Source organism: Haemaphysalis longicornis, unplaced genomic scaffold (genome assembly GCF_048455015.1).
Source record: "Haemaphysalis longicornis isolate Haplotype H1 unplaced genomic scaffold, Haemaphysalis longicornis Haplotype H1 scaffold_1, whole genome shotgun sequence".
Taxonomy (NCBI): Eukaryota; Metazoa; Arthropoda; class Arachnida; order Ixodida; family Ixodidae; genus Haemaphysalis; species Haemaphysalis longicornis.
Genome location: NW_027526203.1, coordinates 332,116,015 through 332,141,121, shown reverse-complemented (window position 1 = coordinate 332,141,121; position 25,107 = coordinate 332,116,015). Strand labels below are relative to the sequence as shown.

The 25,107-nt window shown below is 44.7% G+C and overlaps 1 protein-coding gene across 10 annotated transcripts in view; it reads left to right on the top strand.

Moving 5' to 3' along the window:
* Pcl (polycomb protein Pcl) overlaps positions 1-25,107 on the top strand; it is a 62,771-nt gene that overhangs the window by 19,319 nt on the left and 18,345 nt on the right. For all 10 annotated transcript variants that reach the window (XM_077683627.1, XM_077683623.1, XM_077683648.1 and 7 more), the window contains 7 exons: positions 89-229; positions 490-590; positions 801-825; positions 4,195-4,235; positions 4,549-4,625; positions 16,482-16,534; positions 24,228-24,339. In XM_077683627.1, coding sequence (XP_077539753.1) covers positions 89-229; positions 490-590; positions 801-825; positions 4,195-4,235; positions 4,549-4,625; positions 16,482-16,534; positions 24,228-24,339 — 550 coding nt within the window. The remainder of the gene's footprint in view (positions 1-88; positions 230-489; positions 591-800; positions 826-4,194; positions 4,236-4,548; positions 4,626-16,481; positions 16,535-24,227; positions 24,340-25,107) is intronic.

The following is a 25,107-nucleotide window of genomic DNA, read 5'->3' as shown; positions in this document are numbered from 1 at the left end:
CTACTTTCCCCCTCCCTTGCTTGTGCATGTGCTGCCCAGGTTTCCTTGTGGCCTTGGTGATGATGCTTTGCTTTTGCCGTGGTTTCAGATGCTGGTGCCAAGATTGCTGTCGAGCCGAGTTGTGAGGGCGAATCTGAACATGACGACCGTGACCTGGTCTGTAGTGTCTGCACCATGGGGGATTCAGACCCCCCGAATGAGATTGTTATCTGTGACACCTGCAACAAAGGTAGGCTTTCACACGTCTACTGGCACCTCCAATTCACTTTTACCTGTTCCAATGACCATTCATGAGAAGTATACATGCATTTTGAGCAAGACTGTAGGTGGTGTGCAAAAGTTTATCGCAACATTAATTAGACACTTCCGGTGGTGCTGTTTTCCTGTTGTAGAAGTATTCTGGCTCCCTAAAGGCCATGCACAGAGACAGCAGTTGTTTGGTTTCACTCTTTCGGCTATAGTTTGTGTCCTTGCGCCCAATTCTGACAGGTTTTCATCAGGCCTGCCATACGCCCAAGATAAGCGACCAAGTCCTTCTGCCAAATATTCCTTGGCACTGCCGCAACTGCGTCCCCGTTGGCTCTGTTCGGGTAAGCATTGCCATGCTGGCGTCGGTTCAGAAGGCTTCTCTGCTGAGTAATTACGTATAGCCTCAACTGTTTGAATCTGGCAACAGTTCAGTCAAACTTCGTCCTGCTGAATTCCTAATAATTTCTTGGGGCAAGTATAAGCGTATGTTCCGTGACTGTGCGTGCAACATTTTACTGATATATTTATGAGAGTTTTTGTTTTTATTTCAGAAAAGTGCAAAGAACTATAAAAATGGTAAGGTTGGCAGCTCTGTTCTTTGTTTAAAATTGTATGAACATATTTGAAGAGAAGGAGTGTAGATGCAAATCATTATTCAGATATGAGCCACTGTCACTGCTGCTGAAAGGAGGCAGTATGCCTTGGTGCTAGAACTGTCTAGTAGATGCAAGCGTCGCATAGACATATAAAGGGATCTGCATGCAAAACCAAATCAGGACGGTTGTAGCTGAGATAATACCATTGTTCTAAACGGCTTGTCTTAGCCCATCTCTTGTATTTGTAGACATTTGCTATTGCACGCAGGCAATGCACGGAACTTCAGGCTCCTAAAGAAAAACTCTTAGCTTGCCTGTGTGAGTTTCAGCAGAAACAAGCGAGCTTTGGGGTCAAATTGTTTTAACGCATGCTTTTGTGGGAGTGATGCAACATATTGTGTAGGCCTACCCCATGTTTATACACGAAGTGGGGGTGAGCTCCAGGCATTCACCACTGGAGTACTATTGCCTGAAGGCAGTGATGAAGGGGCTGTGCCAAGTGTGTCCCGGGTAAATACGCGACTATGATTTCTTTAAAGTGGCCCCTTTTGGGAAAAATTGGCCCAAAGTAGGAAAGACAAGCATGAAGCAGCATACCCGCATACCCAGCTAGCCGAGGGAAAATCAATTACAAGTATTTGTCACACCTTTAAAAAAGGGCGTGCGTGCATGCATTGCGATATTCTACGTGCACTGCCTCAAGCAGTTTTCCCTCTACTATCTTTCCACTGTGTTCTCGACAGTGTTGCCCCCTGTACCATGTGTGATGCACATGGCACACATTTGTACACACTGTGTCCGTCTGATGGTGATACGTCACAGTAGGTAGAGTATATCGAAAACCCACATGTAATACCAGAATTTTGTGAGATTTCGGCATGTAAAACTTGCATCCTGCAGAGTATGTCGATCTGGATGATTTTTCACTCGCTGAATTGCAGAACATATCCCGCCTTCATTTCACCCATGCCTGCCAAAAAAAGTTATTTGAAAGTGTAAATTGCACAAAAAAAGCCTTTTGTTCCCAGGCAGAACGAAGGCCCTTGTTTATGGTATTTGCTGTTCTGTTGCGTTGTGCTTGTTTGGAGCTGCAGCAAGGACGCAGGATTATCTGCAAGAGCAGAGGTTGCAGATGGCAGGACTGTGTTGTGCCAGGCCCCTCTGATGGCTGTACTGAATAAGTCTTAAAAACTTGCTTGTTATGTACTATAACAAGAACATCCGCAATGCCCCTAAAGAAGGGAGAGAAACTGGCAGCTGACATAGTTCAGCTCGTTCACTGGTTTCAGTCTGTCCTGTAATATGATGGTCGTTCTGTAGCACACAGTCCTTGGTTGCCCTTTTATTTTTGAGCTTTCTGGATTATTGGTCTCCGAGAGCAAACTGTGGCCTTGGATGAGCACCTCTAATGTGTGGGAATGAACTTCTATTTGCAAATGCTGAATAAGTGCTGCTCGCAGACTTTCAGCTTACAGATTTAATGTACTTTATAGAACTTCACATGTAGATTATTCTGACGTTAAGATGCATTAAATATGACTGCTTACTCCTATCTGCACCATAGTGCTAGTCTAGGAGCATTTCTGGTGGTGGGTTGCATTTTGTTTGTTTTGACTTCACAGTGTTCTGCACACAGACCTGCAATTATTTGTTATTGTTTGGGCAACACATTTCGCAGTGCAGTAAACCCTCATCATAATGAAATTCTCGGGACAGAAAGCTAGTTTCGTTATAAGCGGTACGTCATTAACCCTTTCACTGTCGGGTGTTTCTAGTCGTGATGCACCCCCCAGTGTTGGCTTGGTTTCTGGGATATCAAGGAAGGAGCATAGTAACTTATTTGACTATGATAGCCTCCAGAACGTAACGCGCTGAAAAGAAAGAGCGTGGGTGAGAAATAGCCTTTCGTCCAGATATTTTCAGTTTGCCGTGCACGCTTCCGCAACGATGACTCCACCGTTTCAACATCAGAATCTGACGCTGCGGAACTCACACCCCTTCCTCGGATGAGAAACTCTCTGAATGCAAATCTTAGTTCGGCTTGTATTCGGATTGGAATTGGAAGAACCATCGCTCCTGTCTGCAGTCCAAGACCCCGCGTGGTCAGCTACCCGAAAGTAACCGCGCGCATGGAGGGAGCACTTTCAGCAGCCCGCACTACGCACAGAAATGACACGTTGCGAAATCATGATGGCAGATAGAGATAAAAAGGGGATACAACATTGATACAACAACCTCGTTTGCTGCTGGCAGCGGCAAGTGAGGGTGTGGCGAGCGAGAGAAAGCCGCTATCGAGTCATGTTTTGGTCTATTGGAGAGGCAACGGCGCGCTGGGCTAACCTGGCACGCCATAGCAGACACGGGAACAGAATAATAAAAAAAGAAACTAGAAACCCATTGTGGATGGCACAACAACCCTTGCACCCGTAATCGCACACATGCCACATGGTCACTCATCTTGACAGAGTACAGCGTGTGGAGCGACCATGCCCCCCAGCAATGAAGAGTAGGCGCAGTCGCTCTATACTCTTCAGTATACCCGCGCGAGAGGCGAGAGAGCTTGCGAGTGAAAATACGAGCTACAAAGATTTGACAGATAGCGCAAACAGTCCAGGCACGCTATCTTTGTGCTATGGCGCAAATTTTTGAACGCACAATGGAGAACGTACTGGTATGTCAGTGACACTGCGGAGAAGAAATGTAAAAATGTACCGGTACGTCAGTGGCAGCGAAAGGGTTAAAGACGACTATTGTATCCTCTTGGTGCTCTGCAGTGGAGACCATTGAACACCTAAAATAAGGCAATTTCATCATAACGAGGCTTTACTGTATTCGCTAGCAACTTCTTTGGATTGATTCGCTGATACTTTCACCTCCCCCAGTGGCACATGTTTTGGCGCATGCTCCAAAAGCGCATGTCGCTGATCCAAACTGGCATGTGTCCTGCTCTGAGATTTGTTCTGTGAATGACGGCAGTTTCGCAACAACCACAATTGGGGTGCCTAATGGTGCCTGTGCCAGTTACACTGCATTTTTCTGGAGTTGTGCTGTGAAGTAGGTTAAGCCTAATGGTGGGCACGGGAATGCACCTCCTGTGGAGCTGCCAGGATGGCTGCGTTTTTTGGCTGCACCCTTGCAGGCACTGTGATGCACCCCCCATCTGCGCACTGGTTGGCATCGTCTGTCGTAGCGTCTGACTTGGCCAAAATTGGTCCTTTAGGCAGACCACGCCTGCCGTGCCACTATTGCCAAGGAAAATGGACAGTTTTGTTTTTCCTTTTTTTTTTCTTTTTTTTAAAAAGAATGACCTTTGTGGCCCAGGAAACATTCAAAATCTTTTCTTACTCAGGTACCCGGGTTCAAATGTTCAAGCTTGGCTTCCCCTATAATGTAAGTTTCATCCGAGTTGTAGGTAATTTTCTGCGCCTCTTTGTTTGCTCTTTTTATGTTGGCTTTTTTTTTTTTTTTCCTTTTTCAATAACACACTGAGCACTTTATCTGCCTTAAATGCAGCAGTGTTTGGTTTATTGTGCGTAGAAGAAAGTCAATATTTCTTAGCTTTTGACTTGTCACTGGCATTTTTTATCATTTACAAAAATGGAAAAATGTTGATGTTAGAGACTGGTAGATTGCAAAATCTGAATTTGTGCAGCCGTTTTTTGTTAGTGTGCAGAAGCTAAGGGTGAGCTGACGATCGTTTCAGATGAAGTCACTCCAGTGGGATGCTCAGCACAAACTGAACACCGGAAACTGCTACTGCTACTGTGGAGGGCCGGGCCAGTGAGTTCACCTTTTGTGCGCTTCTGTGGTGTATCATCAGTAAATTTGCGGCAGTGAAGGCCTGGGCAGTCTTTTTTTTTTTTTTTTTCTTTCCAACGTTATCGCTGGTAAGTAAATATGCCACTGAAATATCTTACAAAGTGTCTATCTGGTATTCCATACAGCAGGTGAGCCCAGCTTGGTGCTGCCTTCTAAGCTAGCTTGAAAGAGTATTCCACACAGGGAACCTTAAGCCATCTTGGTGACGTTGAATAGCGACTCTGTGAATCCTGTGAATCCATAAGCTGCTTTCAACCGTGGCGTTGGATTTAAAGGCATACCTTCGAAAAACTGGACGCCGCTCACTCACACTCACCATTTTCCCTCGTCACTGACACTCACACTCGCACCCACTTGCCCTCCCACTAACATCCGCTGGTCCCAGTCATGGCCTGCATCCTGCACTCATGGTTGCACTCTCCACTTGCATTCCCTGCTCCCACTTCTACTCCCCACTCACATCATCACTTTACTAACTTGACCTCGCCATTTGCGCTTGCCGCTTGCAGTCACAGTTCACATCCACCATTCCCCTTCATTTACACTCCCACCCGCCACAACCATTCGTCACTCACGCTCACTACTCCCATCTGCCACTCACTTGCCCCTTGCAATGCCACTCACCATCCATACTGTGTTCGAGATTTCGGCACACGTTAAAGATTCCCAGGTGGTCAAAATTAATCCGGAGCCCTCCACTACGGCGTGCCTCATCACCGGAGTAGTGTCGGCGCATTAAACCCCCGCAATCAATCAATCAATCACACTCACCACTCAAACTTGCACACACACTCCGGGCATGTGGCGAGTGCTACTCTCCAGTGGCTACTTACTCGCTTCGAGGTCCAGCCGCACTCCGACAAGTGGCTACTCGTGGCCACTCGGTGAATGTTGGCCCACAGTGAGTGACAGTCCTCAGGGAGCTGCCATTCTGGGATCTGTTTTCCACCACCAATAGTCTTGTAATCACTGTTTTACCAGCATCTAGTTAAGACACTGCTGGAAGTTTTCCTTGCTTGATTTTATTTGGAGTAGGAGAAGGTGCAGTATAGTAGTCGTTTCTATTTATTGAAAACAGTTCCCAGATTTTGGATCTTGTATCACGGCTTTCTGTCACATCAGTTGAAAATGAATTCTTCAGTCTATTACTTTTATGAAATGTTATCAAATTCCTCAAGCTAAATGAGCATGACAATTTCCATGGGGAGTTTTTTTTTTTTTTTCTTACAACGATGGTGTTGTACTTTTGTGTATATGAATCAATATTTTGCCTAATGAGCTCTCTTGCTGTTCATCACTTTTGGTGCTTTCAACAGCACTTAGTTGTTACAATGACTTAATTTCACCGAAAGGCTATGGCAACAAATGAGTTCACATGCTTGTAATATTTTTCCACCATGGTACTAAATTTCAAGTTATAGAAAACTGAGCTAGTTGGGTGACATGCATCATGAATCTAACAGCATGTAGACGGCAATGAAGGAACAAAAAAGGAATGCAACAGCAATGCTATGCTTCTTTTGTGTTGTTTTGTCGCCACCTTCAGGCACTGTATTTTTCATAATGGTACTTATTATAGCACTGGAATTTCTTTATTTGCACTTTTTCGTTACAGAATGTGAACTTTATATTAGCTACATGTTTGTAAAGCACATAACTATATTTTATGGAAATCTTCTGTGCAGCCACATTGATGTTCATCCTGTAAATAGAAACTGATCTTTGGGACTCATAATTGGAAATCTGTATCGTTTTTTTTTTTCTTCTTTAAGGCTATGTCTAAACCTTTTGATGTACTTATATGGGTAGTTCTGATAAGTACTCTTCTCGGAGACGGTCGCAGCACCCTAATTTGCTAAAATGTAACCTCCTGAAATGACCAACCACTCAGAAAGAGGCAGAAATTCAATAATAAAGCATAGTAGGGCCTTATAGAATATGGAACCAGACCAAAATGTCCTCTGGTGCATGGTATTTTAGCTTGGGGAACAATAGTGTAAGCCACTAGAGCAAAACCGTGTAAAGCAGAGGCTAGCCATGCACCCGATGAAGGAAGATCTGCGCAAAGCTAAGGAGCAAAATCTAAGCTGCCAATGCCACATCGCTAGGAAGAACTAACGAGCAACGTCCGGAGCATCTTTTTTAGCCCGGCCGCAGTGGCAGCTTTTCTGATGGAGGCGAAAAGCAAAAATGCCCGTGTGTACGAGATTTTGGCGCGCGTTAAAGATCCCCAGGTGGTCAAAATTAAACCAGAGCCCTCTACTACGGCGCGCCTCATCGCCTGCGTTGCGTCGGCGCGTTAAGCCCCCCCGATCGAATCGAACCTTTTGTAGCAGCGGTACAGTGCACACCACAAAGGAACAGTGTTGGTGCACTGTCTTTCCTAAACCGTCATACGTAGCAGTCGCATTGACACTGGCACGATGAAGCAAGTGTGCAGTGCAAATGCCTGAAATGCTGCATGGAAATGACAACAAAATGTAGGCTCAGCAAAACTTGGAAGTGGGCAATTTGGGGCCTGAGCACTTTGAAGTGTAGGAGAGTGCAGTGATAGAACAAGAACATACTGAAAAAAAAAAAAGAAGAAAGAAAGAAAGAAAGAAGAAGAAGAAAAAAGATGATGGACAGAGTTAAGCGCAACCATGTGAGCGCTGTCATCGGTCTTTTTTGGGTAGATGCAGTACCCAGCGCTCCTCTATACTTGAAAATGTAAACTGCTGTGGATTTTACATTGATCTTGCACATGAAGCTGCACCCCTGCTGTGAGGCGTGTTGTAGTGGATGGCTGTGGAATAATTTAGACCACCTGGGTACGTTTAATGTGCGCCAAAATCTCCATAACTGGGTGTTATCGTTTTTTGCTTCCATCACCAAAACGGCTGCCGCAGCTGAGTTTGAATCTACGTCATTGTGTTCAGCAGCACAACATTTTTGCCACTGAGCCACTGTGGTGGTTCAGGCGGGCTAGCACAGACATGTGGTAGAGGGGAGGGGAGCACTAAATAGGCGGTTCTCTTTAGAGCGAAGCTTCAGTGTCCTCACTGGTGCCGTTGTACACCAATACGTCCTGCAGGGAAGCCAGCTTTTTCTGGCGATGGTGATCAATGATTGTGGGCGAAGTGGAAGAAAAAAACGCTTCCTGTGACCAGAATAGAACCTGGTTCACTGGCGTTATGAAGCCGGCATCTATCCAATGGCTCCATTTCGACACAATTGAAGTGAACGCCAAGCTGCAGGTATCAATTCACGCCGTACACCCCACACCCAAGCGTTAGGCCTATGGAATGCACACCCAAGAGTTGCTGTGGGTATTCTGGAAAAGCGGTGCTTACCTCCAGAGTAGCACGGTCTCACAGTGTGGGATTTTCCAACCAAAGAATTCATCATGAGAAAGCTTCCTGTTCAACCATCATCGTTGTTAGACGGAGGGGTGCATGATTTTTTTTTTTGGAAACATGATTTTAGCTAAAGGTTCGCAAATGAAGCGTGAACGCACTAACTATACTAATTTAAATAAGTTCTTAGCTCATCCATCGCTTGAGACCGACTATTAGGGCAACATTTACCCGTATCGCGATCATAAAGCGCCCGTCATACGACGCTTTTGCGCGGTCCCGTGAAAGTTGTATTATCGAGGTTTCACTGAATTATGAAACAAGGTCATCCTTGCTACTGAAAAATTATTCTGTGTAAGAACGCCACATTTGCAAAGCAAGCAGTTGTTGCTTTATAGGTGAAACTGCTCTACCACCAACCACATTGTTGCAACGTCACAGTGTGTAAATCCCTGCTTCCATCACTGTTAACTACAGTTGAACCCCGATCATACGACTTTCAAGGGGCCGCGCGAAACCGGCCTAGTAGACGGTCTCACGCGACAGGTGGGCTAAGAACTACTGCTATATTTAGCGTGTTCTTGCGTGATTTGGGAACCTTGAGCTAAGATCCCAAGTTTTTTTTTTAAAAAAGGAAACCCCTATTTTGTGCATCCGAGCTTGGCCACCAGGCAACCGCCGCGCACTACGCGACCCCCGTGCCGTCCCGCCAGCTCTGCGCCTCACACATGCAAGATAAGGCCGACGTCGTTGATCAAATTGAGAGGGGAAAAGGCGAGTGTGGAACTGCCAAGGCCAGCGAAACAAATGATAGTATGAGACGGCAATGGAAAAAAGGCAGCAGAGAAGGGAGCAGAGCAACAATGCCGCTTTGGAAGACACGGTTAAACAGAGAGAGAGAGAGAGGGGGGGGGGGGGGAGCGTCGTGAATGGAAGAAACTTGGATAGAGCGAGCGAGGAAAGCGGGTGTTGGTCATCGCCGTGGGGTTGTGTCGTATGTGTTTTCGTGTTTGTCGGTGGCTAGATGGGAGCTTCAAATCCATGGTCTGCCAGCCACCTGAATTTTTTCTTGTGGTTGGCGCATTGGCGTATTGCTGCCACGTGGGGACGTTGAAGGTTAACTCCCGCTCGCGAGTTTCCCCCTGCTTGCTTGCATATGTTCAGCAAGTGGTCTGGCCCGCCTGTGGACCTTTGCACATCAAGCAGCGTGAAACGGAAGTTAGGAATAAAGAAAGGTCAAGACAAGGCGGCGAGGCGGTGTAAAAGACGGGAAAAACGCCGGTCGCGCAAGCGTCCGTCGTACGAAGCAGACCGTGGGCACCCGAGCGTCACATCATTGGGGTTTTTAATGCATTGTTTCCTGGGGGAGTTTTGCCGGGACCGCAGTGATCCGTTGTTAGAAGTGGGTCGTCATAAGTCCAGGGGACGTATCAGCTGGGTTCCACTAGTTTTAAAAGAAACACACATCACTCTTAAAGGGGTTGTGAAGAGAAAATGCATTTCCCTTTGCCCTATTTTATCTGCTTGAACAACCTTTTAAGAGCATAAATGTGAAATATTTTCAAATTTCATTGCTTCTGGAATTTGGGAGACGAAATTCTCGTATTAAAGCACATTACAAGCAACCATGCGATATCGTTGATCGGCAGCGCAACTAGCCGTGGCATCATGTCAAGAATGTTCGAGAGTTAAACGCTGCTTGTGTATATAAGTATTTTGTAAAGCTGCAAACTTGATATCTTAAAAATGATGCATCCTTTATTGGTTGACATAACCAGTTTTCTATCCATGTGACCAGTGGCGTGGCCGCTTCAGTTGTTAGCCATTGTAGCAGAACTCGGACCTACAGTTTGTTCGTGCTCAGTTTTCCTGCTGAAGTTGCGTTATTCCGCTGAATTCTCTTTGGAATCTTACCTTATTCGTATCAGATGGCACAAAGCTGCCGAAGCAAAAAAACAAAAATAATGTGGCCCCGCATGTGATTTGAACTTGTGGTGCTGGGCCAGCACGCATTGAAGTCGTACGCTTTGCCCACTTGACCACAGGCATAAAAAGCACGTGCAACTGAAAACTACGGCATAAAAGCCACTCCGTAATTTGCAGCCCGGCGTTCCGGTTTGTTTTCATAAATTGTAATCCACCCACAGCTTTAACTGCCACGTTAACCTCATTGTTTATTGCAGGAAAGCAGTTGAATTGCGTGATGGTGGGACTCGGCCACACGCTGTATCGTTGCTTCTCATGCATTATTATGCTTGAAGAGTAAAAGACAGGTTAGTTTTAATTTCTGTCTACTTGAAGTTCCTTCGATAAATGTTTTCAGGTAGTGAATTCCCATTTTAAGCTTGCAGTCATTTATCATGTCAGGTCGGAAAGTTCTTGTTTGTGTAACTCACACTAGAGGCTATGTAAGACAGACGTTGGCAACCTTTAGACTAGTGCGAAACAGCATAAACAGTTCACAAATACCCAGTTTACTTTAAACATGGTTACTTCTGCCTGTGCCACTTGCCCGTGTTGTTGACTGGGGGTTCGTTCATGTTGATCAGTCTTATGGCAGGAAAGCCTCAGTGAAACCGTAACAGCATTTTGTGACCTATTTGACGATATTGTGCAACAAAACGGCTATGCATAGTTTGTTTATATCAAGGTTCCACAGTTCTAAATACTTACACAGCACAATTTCTTTCAAAATCTCTTCACGACCTCTTTAATTTTTATGGAAACAAACTTAAATACTCAGTGCACTTGCTACGTGGAGGTGCAAGCCAGATACAGTTGATGTAGGGCAAGTGTCCGGCCAGTGTTGCTCGGAGTGCAGTAACAGCACGGACTCGGAAGCAGTCTGGCCGGTATGTACATGAATTAGTGAGATGTATCATGACCAAGTAAGCCTGTACATTTCGTCATACAAAGATCACGGAGTGCATTTCATGCTGCTCATTAGAACTTGTGCCAGCGTTTCATTCCGGAGCTGAAATTACAGGGTGGACAAGGCTATGTGCGAACAAGTGTGAGCACTGCTCACTGCGAGTGTCTTTGAGTGCTGCTCAAATTCGCAAATGGCAACTTGGTGAGTGGCGCTCAAGCTGCTGAGTAACAACTCTCAGTGAACGGTGTTCAAACCGGCAAGTGGCAACTCGCGGTAAGCAGCACTCTAATTCACTTTTTGTGAGTGGGGATTAGCACTGTTACTCGCCTGCAGAGAGCCTTGTGCACTCTGTAGTTGCCCTTCAGGTATGGACCATGGCTGCAAATCAACTACTCAACAGTGGGAAATGGGGTCTCCAATATGCCTTAGAAAGACGAATTGAAAGACTCCTTTAAAATTATGAAAAATATATATTTTGCCAACTTGTGTACGTTGTGGCAGACTTCATTCTAAGTTCATGCTTTGGTGCATATCATGTGTGCATGGCATTGTGCATATTTCAGTTTACACCAGTGGTGCACTTCCATGTTGTATTACTTCTTTGCGGCTTGGGAAACATTAGCTTGGTGCTTGTGGCTCGTAGTTTCCAGAAAGCAATCCCGTCACAGGCTCAACTTCTTGTGTTTCCTTCATGTTAGATGCCGGTCTTGCTGCCTTATAGAATATTTAGGCCACCTGTTTGCACATTGCTTCCCAAGGCATTGTTGCAAGTGGGGCTCTGGAATTTTCACCTGTAAAACATTTTATACTTTCCTTGCACACAGGGCTTGCTTACACGCCATACTGTGTGTGCGTGCTTTTTTTTTTTTGTTGTTCAATGGGGATCTTTACATCAGCAGTTGTTACGCTGCTTTGTGTGCATTAGCCTGGGGCAGTGTGCTTACAAATTTCTGTTTGGCATGGGAGTCTATATTAGTTCCGGGTGCTTTTTTCAGCGTTTGTGCAATTGCCACCTGCTTCGTGATTAGCATCCCGCAGCTTTGTGCAATGGTTTGGAAGGCAAATGACTCACTTGTTTCACATACCACCAGTGTCGCCAGGTCGCCAGTGGGCATCCTTCACCTCATGACATCGCTTGCTTTTTGCTCCTAACGATGTTTCCTTGTTTGTCCACGTTTCATTCCGTGGCTACCCTGTCAGATTAGACGGGTGTTCGAAAGCTTTCAGTGTGTGCTCTGTCATCATTCAATAGGCTTTGTACAACCTTTTGCACGCGCAATAGTTTTGCATGCTGAAGTTCCTGTTTCTCTGGGTGAGGTGATCGTTTTGCTGCCACGTGCGGTGCTCTGAAATGCGTTGCTCCCTTGGTTGCTTTCTTTGCATAGTGGCATTCTTGTTTCAGCGGCCTACGTTTTCTCTCTGTGGCTCTCTGCATGGCTTTGTTGAGGAGCTATTACCGCTGTCTTTATAATTAGCATTGTGTGTTTGTGTAGCACTCTTGATGGTGCAATACTCACAGCATTGTGGGCTGTTCTCGAACGTTTAGCAACGCAGCTAATTTTTATGATGATATTGGGTCACTTCGAAAACACATCAATTGCATTGTTCATGTGCCAGTGTCATTCCAGCAGTCAAGGTTTATTTTGGTGGTTTTGAGTTCTATGCTTACTTCACCTATTGCTAGTTTTTCTGCAGCTTAGCTTATTGTTCTGGCACTGGCTGTAACTGTGGCGCTTCACTGTTTGAACACAACTCGAACACAAGAATTCAATCTGGCAGAGTTACAACTCTATCTCTGCCCAAGACACACTGGCTCACTGCTCGCATCATCTCCAGTTTTTACTGGCACAAGTCTAACTATCAGAAGTTTGCAAATGGCTCAAGAGAATCTAAACGGCGGTCAAGTAGAAATACACAAAAACTCCGAAGTGGACACGATTGTCCCAACATGCAAGCAGTCACGTGCACGCTCAGGAGGGCACCGCTGTCTCCATGATACGTTGCTGCATGCTCCTGCTTGAAGTAACTCTGTGCCACCTCATCCGGAGGAGATTGCAAATGCTCGCAATGGTCAGTCGCCTCTTGCACGAATAGGAGAATTGGCCGCATGTAATCGAAACTCATCACAGCTGATTGGTAACAATTCATGTACTAATCACTTCTAATCATCGCATCCATACCACCAGTATGTTAACATGACATAATCACTACATCGTCGTGTTGGCAGTGTGGCCTTTGTTGCCCCTTTTGCCATAAAACATACATACGCACAGAAAAAGGTTGGCGGGTTCGAGTGCACTCGCCACCTACGAGTGAGGGACGAGTCAGCCTCTCGCCATTGTTTCGGGCTGAGGAGTGTGGGTGGTGGCACGAGTGGTGAGCTTGAGTGGCCACTTGTGAGTGCCAGTCACACTCATGGTGCGCACCGCCTACCACGAGTGGTGCTTACATGTGAGTGCACCACTCGCAGTCACAGCGAGCCCCGCTCGTAGTGCTTGTACTCGCCGCTGGCTACACGTCACAAAAGGCGCTCGGCTGACTCCCTAGTGGTTGCCACTCGTGCTGTGCATTCATACGTACACTAACTGGATCATTGCGCCTTTGAATTCAGCTTCTGGAATTGGTCGATCTGGCTTGTCTGCTACAAAGCACTGTAGAATCAATTCTCTGGAGGCATGTAGACTTTAGAGATCATTTCACGTGTCGGGAATGGACTGTTGCACACACTATCAAACGTTGCTTCGTGCTTGTAGGGATTTGTGTCAGAATAGGCGTTAATGTTGTGGCCAAGTTGTGTGGTGTGGCAAATGGTTGGCCTTCGGGGAGTTCTGAGCTTGGGAGTGAAAATACGCTTTCTTTAGTGCCGCGAGGTGTGCGTGCGCCTTTTTGCTGCCTAGTGCGTGCAGCTGGCTTCAACACTGTTGTCGCCACTGGGATTTGTGTGGCAAGCTTATTTTATTACTGCTTGGAATGCTTACAGCTAGCAGCCCACCTCAAATTTGTGTGTCGTCAGACTAGCACAATTTATGGCGAAACTTCCAAGATTATGATTTTTGACTTATTGGAGTTGCAATGCTTACTGGCCTTAATTGTAGTATTGATGTTGTAAGCCGTTGGGAGTCATGGTTGTGGGACCCGGAGATTCTCCCTGTTCTATTAAGAACAGCAGTTGAGGCTCACATGTGCTTTGTGTGCACCAGTTCAAGACTGGCCGAACTTGCGCCTCGTTCGTAGCATGTCAGGGTAATCGCTGACGGAAGGACCTTGCATCTTGCTTGTTTTGCATCGTGGCGATCACTGGTGGGAAGGGCTTTTGCATCTTGTTCATGTCTTGGTAACTGTTGATGCAATGGACCTTGCTTTGCTTGCGTCTCGTTGGGAATTCGTCTCGTACTGTGTTGCATCACAGGTGACTCGTTACCTTTTGTCGACTGGTTTCATCGCCATCATCGCTTCACATAGGGACTGCTTCACGTTTCCCTCAGGCCTTGTACCGTGCTCTTGTAGCTGGCGACAGTTGGCCAGAGCCACGCAATTGATGAACTTGAGTTGTTACTAATATGGTGCACTTAATGTAACAGGCCCATTTGAGCACGTTGAGCGTGGAGCTGGTTTGCCTCAGCCCAAAGCCTTTCCTGGTTGCTATGCGCCTCGTGGCCGTCTGTTCGTCGTTGGCAGCGTCAGTGTAACCACGTTGTCAGCCATTGTCAGTGTAACCAAGACTGATGATAAGCTCACCTTTTTGCCTGCTGCATGGCAGCATGCAAGACTGCTGCTCCTTGAGGCGCAGGTCAGCATGTCTTGGCCGGAAGGTAACGACGACAAGTATGTGGTTGTGTTGGTGACCAGCAACAAACTTCACCTCGATATCACATCCTTGAGTCGTCCCAGACATGCCACTTCAGCAGGGGCTGTCTTTGCTTCTGTCTTCTCCAATGCTTTCTTCATTTTTTTTTTTTTTTTTTCGATTCTATTGACTGCTTATTTTTATAAAGCTGTTTACGTGGTTGGTTATTCACCAGGCGCACATTTTTAAATTAAGAACAGGAAACAAACAGTATTATGTGAGTGTTGTTGCTCACACACCTTTACACAAATGATCTCTAAAGAGATGCCTTTTGAAGTGCCATAGGTTGATAGCAAAAGCAGCGGATAAACAACTGGTTGGGGCAACAAGCGTGCAACAGGCTTGCTGGCATGCCACTCAAAGCCCCTGACATACATCTCGGCTGCTGGGACGACACCGGCATTCGACCCGCCGCAGTTGCTCAGTGGCTAAGGCGTAGTGCTGCTGAGCCCAAGGGTGCAGGTTTGGTCCCAGCCATTGCGGTTGTTACTCTGATCACGGCAAAGAATGAAAACGCTTGTGTGTCAAGATTTTGGCAGTCGTTAGAGTTGTAATTTTTCACCTGAGGTATGTGAACAAAGTGAGCAGCGATAAGTTTTTGAAGGGTCGCAATATCATCATAAAAATAACCTACGTTGCCCAACATTCAAGAAAAATGCACAGTGCCTTGAGTAATGCACCATCAGAAGGGCTGCACGGAGACATGAAATTCTAAATATGAAGTCAGTGATCGAAGCTCCTTGCTGAAGCAGTAAACAAGCCGCAGAGTAATAAAATAGTTTCCTCCTTTCACTCTTGCTGCCATTGTTCACTTTTTCTTTTTGATCTTTGAAGAACATGCCTGTAGAAAGCAATTCACCACAACACCAACCCATTTTTCAGCCGATGTGATACGAAATCCGAAATGTGGGAATGCCTAGTTGTTCAAAAAAAGCGTTGTGTTACCTTCTTCTCATTCATAATAAAATTAGGTGAGGGAAGCTCTCAGCATCATTTCACCAGGATGCTGGTAAAACAATGGCTACAGTTACCACCAGACAGTAGTACTTGTAGATGACAGAGTGGGCGTTCCCCGAGAACGGCTACTTGCTGGCAGTTTGAGTGCCGCTTTCCAAGAGTGGCCACTTGCCGTGAGGTGTAGTGCCACTCACTGAGTGGTCGTGAGTGCGTGCTGGTGGTGAGTGTGAGTGGCGAGGGGGAATGTTGAGTATGGGTGCAAATGAGTGTTTGGGGAAAAATATTTTTTTTAGTGAGTGCACATAAGTGGTGTTCAGTTTTGCTGAGGTATACCCAGACGTATAGTTGAAAGCATGTCCCATGTTGATCAGCTCTCAACAGCACAGCTTCTAATTAATAGCTTTTATTTCATCCAGGTTTAGGTGTCCAGGAGCATTTGCTCCTACCTGCTCATCCTTCACCTTTTTTAGCTATTCAGTTTATCTGCTGCTTAGAACCACAGCCTCTTGTTTTTATGGTGCAACGTAAGCTTGCCTATTTGAGAACTTCACTAGACCTCACTGTTGTCCTTTCTGTTGTTAGCTGATGGGTGCAGCTTCCTGGTATTATTTTATCAGTTACACTTAACGAGAAGTTGCCAGTTAATGGCTAATGCTTTCAAACAATAAATGAACATTCGTAGCTTGCTGCTAGACTGATAAAGATGGTTTGCTTTAAAAAAAAAAAGGCAGTTGTGGCGTTTATCTGTGTAGTATTCTTCTTGACGAGTGTGCCGATGACTTGTATTTTTAATTTGACTTTTTCAGGTGGAATATGAAGATGCTTCAGTGCAAGCTCTGCCGACAGTGGTTCCACGAAGGTACTGAGACTAAACACTTCTTGTGTAAATAATTATGTGGTTTATTGCTATGTTATATCTTTTTAAAACTGGTATTTAGTTTTTAGCGTGGAAAAGGCCAGTTTTTCCTTGACATTTCCTTTGTGGAGGTTTTTGCTAGAATGCAGTTTTCTAGTGAGGGAAATAAAAACTGAGGGAAATGCTCCACTTGATGTGCGACATTTCTGGTCAAGGGTATCAGGGCCTGCTTTCCTTAACTCTTTCGCTACCGCGCCTATCAAAATCGATCAATTTGATCGATACTTTTGGGAGCGCCTTTTCATAGCGTTCCAGGCGTTCCTCGAACAAGTAAAGCTGTTCGGAGTTAGATCAGAAAATGGCCTTTCAAAATCAGTTTGGTTTTCATTTTTGCAACGGAAACGTGATTTTTGACACGCTTTTGAATCACCTGGTTGTGGAAAAGGGGCGTGGTCATCGCGCCTCAAGGCTACCAACGAAGAATGCGTGCAACTCGTAATTACTCTGCACCAGCGCTTGTTTTTTGCTATCAGGGCGTGAATGGGGAACTAGCAAACGATTTTCAATCGTCAGGTTCACGCTCTGACAGTAATAATCCCAGAAATCGGCTGAAAATGTCAAGCAGTGCCTGGTTGCAAAGCTACTTTATGATTTTAGGCAGTTTTATTGCCTTTGCGCAAGTTGTCCTATGTACTCTGGTAGTTCTACTTACCCCAGGACCATTCCCAAACAGTTTACAACAGTTTCGGTTTCGTTTCTGCATCGCGAAATTCATATTTAGCGCAACTACGCAGTTACCCAACTTCAAGGCTAACTGCCATGGCGCCTGAAGCGTCCGCGACTGATCCTCGAACAAAGCACGCCGCTCCTCATTTCCCCCCACCCTAACCCGATTTATGCGATAAGAACTTCAGATGCAAGTCAAAAGGTCACACCCAGTCGCCAGATATCTGTTCCGCCGAGGACAGCGCTTCAAACCGGCCTTACACTGCCAGCTGTTCGCCTTCCAGTTTCGTTTTCATGCGAGGGTATATGCGGGTGTCTAATGTTGCTGCTTAGTTGAACTGTCTATTCGGACGGAGTCTCTGATAAGTTTTTGTACTGTTTCATTTGAAAAATGTTAGGTGGCGCTGCAATAGAGGAGGCTCGTTGTGCTGATCTTTTTTAGCGCGCGAGTGCTACTCGGCCAAAGATCGCAGGGCACGATTCTAGCTCATCGTACCTCATTTTTGCGAGCAAGGCTACAATTGCGAGTAAGAAGATGATAATAAAGCTCAGCTTTATGTTTTGAGAGATAACTGACCGTGAACGACAACAAACATCAGCCACGGCGTTCCGTTTTCAACTTCATGCATGTTTTTTTCTGCATCGCGTGCTTGTCCCAAATATTGTGCTCGCTGTAAATGCAAAGTCAGCCATTGACAAGATGTTTTTACGTTATGTGGGGGCAAATTGGTGCCTCTGATAACGTCAAACCGCCAGATTTATTCCAAGGAACCACCCAAAATTGCACAGTTTGAATTAGAGGTTGGGCTTCACCGCATGACACGAGCACCGTGCGTGCTAACATTTTTTTTTATATCTGAAAAACTGTTCCGCGCAAGTCGACATTTTTTTTAGGGTGTGTTTTTGAAATGGTTCCCTGCAAAATGTATATTCTAATTTTTTTCTACTACCGGTGGTTTGATATACACAACTCCTTTTTTATCATTTTTTTCGACAAGTTGACAAAACTGTTGATTTTGATATTTTTTTTCACAACTATGATATATGAAAACCTTTAAAAAACTGGTGTTATTGGAAAGGCTGTTAAATAATCTGCATTTTGTGCTCCTGCAATTAGTGCCTAAATAATTTTTTAGCAGAAAAAAAAATGTTTTCTTGGACCCCCCAAAATTGGTCAATTTTCTGCGGTAGCGAAAGAGTTAAACTGGTTGCCGAAAATTCACTAGGCATGCTAGGCTAGGCATGCTGCAATTCACTAGGCACTTTGAGGCAGTTAGTTCTCCCTAAAAAAACTTTTTTTTTCTGGATTTTGTTTCTCACACTGTTACAGCTACATATCATATACAGTGAGATGCTGTAACAAAATTGACTATGTTAAGACTTATTTACGCTGGTGTGCCTGCTGTATAATTGGCACATCTTTATTGACAGCTAATAATGTGGAAGCTGTATCATATTTGCTGTATTCTTTTTTTTTTTTTTTTCAATTCAGTGACCTTCAAAATTTCAAATGCCATTCAAACTGGAAGGAGTTCCGCCGATCTACACAATTCTCAAAGGCAGTTGAAAGTTTCTGCGTTCAGCCGCCATGTTTTGGTGGCGCCACCGCTGCCCTGTTTCGTTATTGACAAAAATTTAATTTTAGCGTTAAATGAGCAAGAAAACAGTTATTAGTGATCAAATTGCGATCTACAAGCGTGCAGAAAACATACGCTGACAGCCAGTTTTCGTGTTTTTCTCCCCCTACCCTTTTTTTTTTCGCAGCGCCAGTGTTGAGAGTACGAAGTTACCTTGTGATCGTAGAGCGAGTGATAGAAAACAAAAACAAGTGAGAAAGTATGAAGATTGTGCACTTTAAGCCCCAATTTTTACTCGTAAATAATTGTTTTTGTAATTACGGCGGGCAGGAACTGCTCCCAAGAGTACAACCGTTTGTGTTTTAAAGGCCTTTGAGAACCTCAAAAGTCGTTGGTGGTGCTCCTTTGACTCGAATGGCATTTCGACCAAAGGTCTTTGAAAAATGTCGTGTAGCAGCTGAAAGGTGTCATTTGAGTCAAATGCATTAGGCTCAAAGGCCTTCGAAACTCTCTTGTAGCACAGGTATAACTTGTTTTAGCAAAGCAGGGTTCTCCCCATGGTGGGCAGCGGTGGAAAATGCTGCCCACTGCTCCAGCTGACCAGTTTGAAATGTGTGCCTGAGGAACTAAAAACAGCCACTGTGCGAGAGCAATGCCAGCAGCAGTGGGCCGCATCTCCTGCCATCTGGTCATGCGAAAAGGAGTCTGAACTAGTGGCTTTGAAATCCCAGATTGCCAGTTGCATACACATCTTTGAGTCGGTGCTTGGATTTACCACTTTTTTATTTTGTTGAAGAGCATTCACTTTTTAACACACGGCAGCCATGCAGTGCTCGGTATTTGACCACATTTGTTCAATATTTAGAAAGAAAATTCTGTTCTCAAAATGTCCACCTCTCAAAAATTCCTGGGGAGAACGCTGTAGTAAAGGCTACATCTTCCATGTTCACAAAGGAAAAAAAAAGGTACTCGCAATGCAGAAAGTTCTGCTTTTTATAGGGCCTGGCCAATGCAGTAAACTAGAGCACCTCGCCAGCTGCACACACACACGCTGATCACAAAAGCTAGTTATGTACTTGCGATGCTACGTCAGCGTGCTGTTGAAACAAGCGGAGGCTGCTTTCTTAGCTTACGGTAGGTGATGGTAGTGGCGATTCTAGTGTGAAGTCACACTCTATCACATTTATCAACTCATCATGCAGTGCGCAGTGCCATCATTAGGCTTAAAACAGCACCCACATGGTGAAATGCAAGTTTCCATTCAATGTGGCCAGTCATCACCAGTCTGTTGATATCCACTGCAGGACAAGTACCTTTCTCATAGACTTCTAAACGCTGCTATCATGTGTCACCAGTATCTGCTCTTTACCCCAAATTTTTAATTTTCTGTTTTCTCTCATCCCAGCTCAGTTGTCTCTCGGTGGTTCACATCTGGTTGACCCTTGGTACCACATGTTCGGCCAAACTGCTTTTTTTTTTAATATGTGCTAAAATGCCTTCCTCACAAATTTGTTCACCAATTTGACACTTGTTTCCTATCTGTGAGGATGCTACTATCATCCTCTTTTATACGCCTTTTTGAACTGACCTAGGTTTTTTTTAAGGTGTTGATATTGTTGTTCCCAAGTTTCTGCCCTATAAATTAGCACTGGAAGTACATAGTGGCCTCGTACCATTCTTTTTAGCGACGGAGATAACCCACTTGAGTTTGCGTTTCAGATGTATGGCATCTTGTACTAACCTCTGATTTCTTTCTCATGATTAGAGTCAGCACTAACAGTGAACAAATGTTTACAGCACGGAAAAAATGAACGAAGGACGAAGAGTGGTGACACGGACAAGCACTACTTCCAACTGAAATTTATTTCGGAAAACACACATTTAATTATTGACACATTGACACATATTGGCATATGTGCGAATACGTAAATGTGTGTTTTTTGAAATAAATTTCAGTTGGAAGTAGCGCTTGTCCGTGTCACCACTCGTCCTTAGTTCTATTTTTTTTCGCGCTGTAAACATTTGTTCAATGAAATACCAGCTAGCCCAAACTTTCACGTTAATCAGCATTAACAACTGGCCCAGGATAATTATACTCGTCTTACTCTTAGTACTTCATCAGCCCCCCTTCTGAAGTACTGTCTCATTGCTTGGCTGTTAAGCATTACTTCAGAGTTTTAGTGCACAAGCATTAGGAGGGTCGACCATGAGGAATCCGTGCATGTCTGAAGCTTCATAAGTGTCTGAAGCATGTGTGCACGCTCTGGAGAAAGCAAGCGAATACCAAAAGAGGTCAATACATAGGCATTTACGCCGAGTCCAATGCGAATGTGCTAAAGATGACAAGCTAGACCCTTTTGGGCCAACTTTGTGATGCAAATGAGCAAATGGACAAAGTTATGACAATATATATATATATATATATATATATATATATATATATATATATATATATATATATATATATATATATATCTTTTTAAAGCCTACGGCTAGGCTTTCTCTATTGAGGTCCTCAGCCATTCTTTGTGGGTCCTCTCCAGACTACCTGGAAAAGGCAATTGTGTCGGTAAATTGCAAGGGGCTCAAATATTCTCCATTTACCTTTATTCCTAATTTTTACCTGTCGAGCTCACTGAATACTTTCAAACCCGCTCATAGCAATGCTGACATGCCAGTGAAGTGTAATTTATATAATAGCTGATAATTGCAACATCAGCCTCATCATCATGGCAAAAAAAACATTAAGAAACGTATAATGTTCTGGAAGGAAATGGAGGTTAGAAGATTCATAGCCTGGAGGTAAGTAACTTCCCAATGGTTAATTAGCCAGTATCACATGGCAAGGAAGGATCTTTTTGTAGTTCTGCTAAGTAGTAAGATTTAGTAATTAACTAGATACAAATGAAGCCATATGGGGAAACTTGGTAAATGGTAATCGCTTAAACAAAATTGTTCCAAAGGCTTGAACTTTTGACTGTGTGAAGGGTTAATCGTGCTCGTGCATTTTTTTGTACATATCGGCTAAGAACCCTGTGTAGGGCTATGGTCCTTTTCCTTTAATATAAAGGGACACGAGGTGAGTTCGTCGAAATTTTATTGTAACTGAATTGCATACTTTAAACCATGCAGTTCATAATGTGACTGCTTAGCGAACCTGTAATTGACAGAAAAGGAAGCGCCAATGCGCCGTTCACGACGACCACAGCAACTGCCACAGTGGCATCACAGTAGTTAGCAATTGGGATACCTGCCGTGATGGCTCAGTGGCTAAGGCGTTGTGCTGCTGAGCACGAGGTCGCAGGTTCGATTCCTGGCCGCAGCGGCTGCTTTTTTGATGGAGGCGAAAAGCAAAAACGCCCGTGTGTACGAGATTTTGGCGCACGTTAAAGGTCCCCAGGTGGTCAAAATTCATCTGGAGCCCTCCACAACGGCGCGCCTTATTGCTTGCATTGTGTCGGTGCGTTAAACCCATTCATCAATCAGTCAAGTTTGCAATTGGTTTGCATGCAATCTCAGCATTCAAAATTTCAATTTTTACCCATTTCGGGGTCAAAACGGCCTTTTTGTAATTCAATTTTTACCCATTTTTGGGTCGAAATGGACTTTTTGTTTGTTCAAAAACGAGGTGTACATGTTCGACATGCAAGCAATCTGTCCAATTTCGCCCTCTATAGATTTAATGTCATAGGTATTAGAAAACCAGCTGGGGGAATGGTGTGAGGGAGAGAGAGAGAGAGAAAACTTTATTATGAACAGATGGGTTAAGGAGACGCAGTGGCCACCAGGCTGGGGGTGACTCAAGCAGCTTGTTCAACCAAGGGCTCTTGGGTGGCCAGGTCTGAGCTGCCCAGCGCTTCCTCCCATGGTGCGAGGGAAGTGTCACTTTCGAATGCACCTTTCACGTTTAAAAAAAAAATGCACGTAAATCGATGTGAAAAACTCAGAACATCACCTCTGCATTCTAGACTTGAATCTGGTACGCTAATTAAACTATGTTTACACATCATTTCAGCATACCTTAGCTTCATTTGGAGCCGCTGTTGTATTTTTCAGGCAGCATGTAAGGGTATTATACGTACAGGGAAAACTGGGCTACTAAATCGGCACCTGCACCAACATAGTAGCCCGGTATGGTCCCAAGCCATAGCAAGTGCACTTCTTATCAGCTGAAGTGGGAAAAGACTTGCACACATGAATATTTCACATTGAAAAGCCTTGGTGGTCTGTGTGATTAGTTCATGTCCCTTCGCTAGAGCCATCTATAGTGGTTCTCCAATTTCTGAAGTTACTGTTTAGTGATAAACAAAATTTGCAATTTTTTTATCCTCAAATTTAGGAGCCACCTGACTTACAACATAAGAGAGAGTGGCACTATCAGCTAATAAGGAGAAGTTAATCAGAGCAAAAAAAAAAAAAATCTTCGTTGCCTGTGATATTTCTTTGAGTATTGGAGGGTTTATTGCTAGCCACTAATGTAATAATGGTATCATTTGGGTTACCCCCCCCCCCCCCCCCTTCAAAAAAAAAAAAAAAAAAAACAGGAGGCATGTAAGCTTTACAAAACCATTTTTGCTTAAGGATTTTTGCTTAATCCTTACTACGTTAAGCATTTTTGCTTAACGTAGTTTTACAGGCAACCCCCCGTCAGGAGCAAGCGCGAGTGGGGTGGCACGCCGCTTTATCGGGTTGGGAATGGAATTGATGGGCGAACCTGACAGCTTTCGGACACTTTGAAAGTTCTCCTTAAAGCACTGTCAGACTTGTCGCTGCTGACATACCGAATAAATGGCACTTACCGATTTTCGATGCCGCATGGACATCTGATATCCACGCACGGCACGGAGCAAAAGCCTGTGACTGTGGCGTCATCTGATCGCCCCGCAGTCTTCAAGGAATGCCCGCATGGTGGGGCACCGGTTGCCAGAAAATGGCCGACCCGGAAAAATTCTGGTCTATAAACTAGTATGTTTTAACTTTGAATTGAATTTTTTCAGGCAGTTATGTGGCACATGAAAAATTCCCAAGTAATTTGTTGTCTTGTGAGCTCTCGTGGGAACCTTTTACAATGCTCGAACTTTGTTGGAACAGAGTGGTCAGCTGTGCAGCATCTTTTGTCAAATGGGCAGCAATGATGGGCCTTATGAAAAGTGTCAGAAGTGGCACGACTGTCCTTTATTTATTCATTTATTTATTTTTTGCTACCTTTGCTTACTTACCCCGGCAAACAACACCACTAGGTCGCCTGCAATTCTTTCAGTGTGGCTCTGGTGCAACGGTTATTGCAAATCCTCTCTCTCTTTCTTCCCCTGCACTTTTGCTAGTGGAAGTGGGCTTGCAGCCCAGCGCGAGGAAAAGGAAAGAGTGACCGGTCTCCGTGTTTTGTGTTCCAGCCTGCATTCAGGGCCTCGAGACCCCGCTGCTGTACGGCGACAGCTTTTACTACTTTGCCTGCTCGGTGTGCAATAATGGCCCGGAAGTTGTCAAGCGGATGCAGCTCACTTGGTTGGTGCCACTTTGTGCTTGTTTGTCTCTCTCTGCTGTGAAGGGAGCAGGTGCGCGTTTCGCCTCGTAAAGCATGCCTTTGAAATTAATGACTGGTACTATTTATACCGGGCAAAGGAATTTTGGTTGTTACGATGTGCATTGTGAAATGCTTCATCGAACCTGGTGTCCCTTATTAAAAATAAAAAATTCTTCCCATGTTGAGATGGCAAATTATACAAATTATTCCACGTCAGGTCTCAGCTTTTCTCGCTTTTTGTTTGATCTTATTTTTACACCAACAGTTTAGTAAGCACGACCTCCGCTAATTACTGTTGGTGTGTGAAGTTTAGACCATTAAAGATTCTAAACGCAGTCTTGTTATTTATTTCTGTGTCTGTGAACTCCCTTCAAAGGAAAGTTCAGTCTCTCCCTCTTGGAACAGCCTGTAAAGAGAGAAAAAAAATCTCTGTGCCTCATAATATATGCATTTAATGTGCTTGAAAATAGAGAGGACAGTGCGGTTCTGCAAGTAAAAAAATATAAAGGAAGTAATGTAGTGCTCGAAAGCCTGTCAAAGTTCGCAAAAGAAAAAAAAGGGAGGTTGGGCCACAGATGTTATTGTTCTTGTACAGGTGCTCCAAAAGTTAAACGGAGCACGGGAGCGGTGGCCGGAGCGGGCAAAACTGCATGCCAGCGCAATCTGTGAATAGATATGCCGCAGATAGCAAGAATGCGTGGGCACATCCAGCTGGCCCATCTCGATACGCGGACGCTCGCCTTATCTCC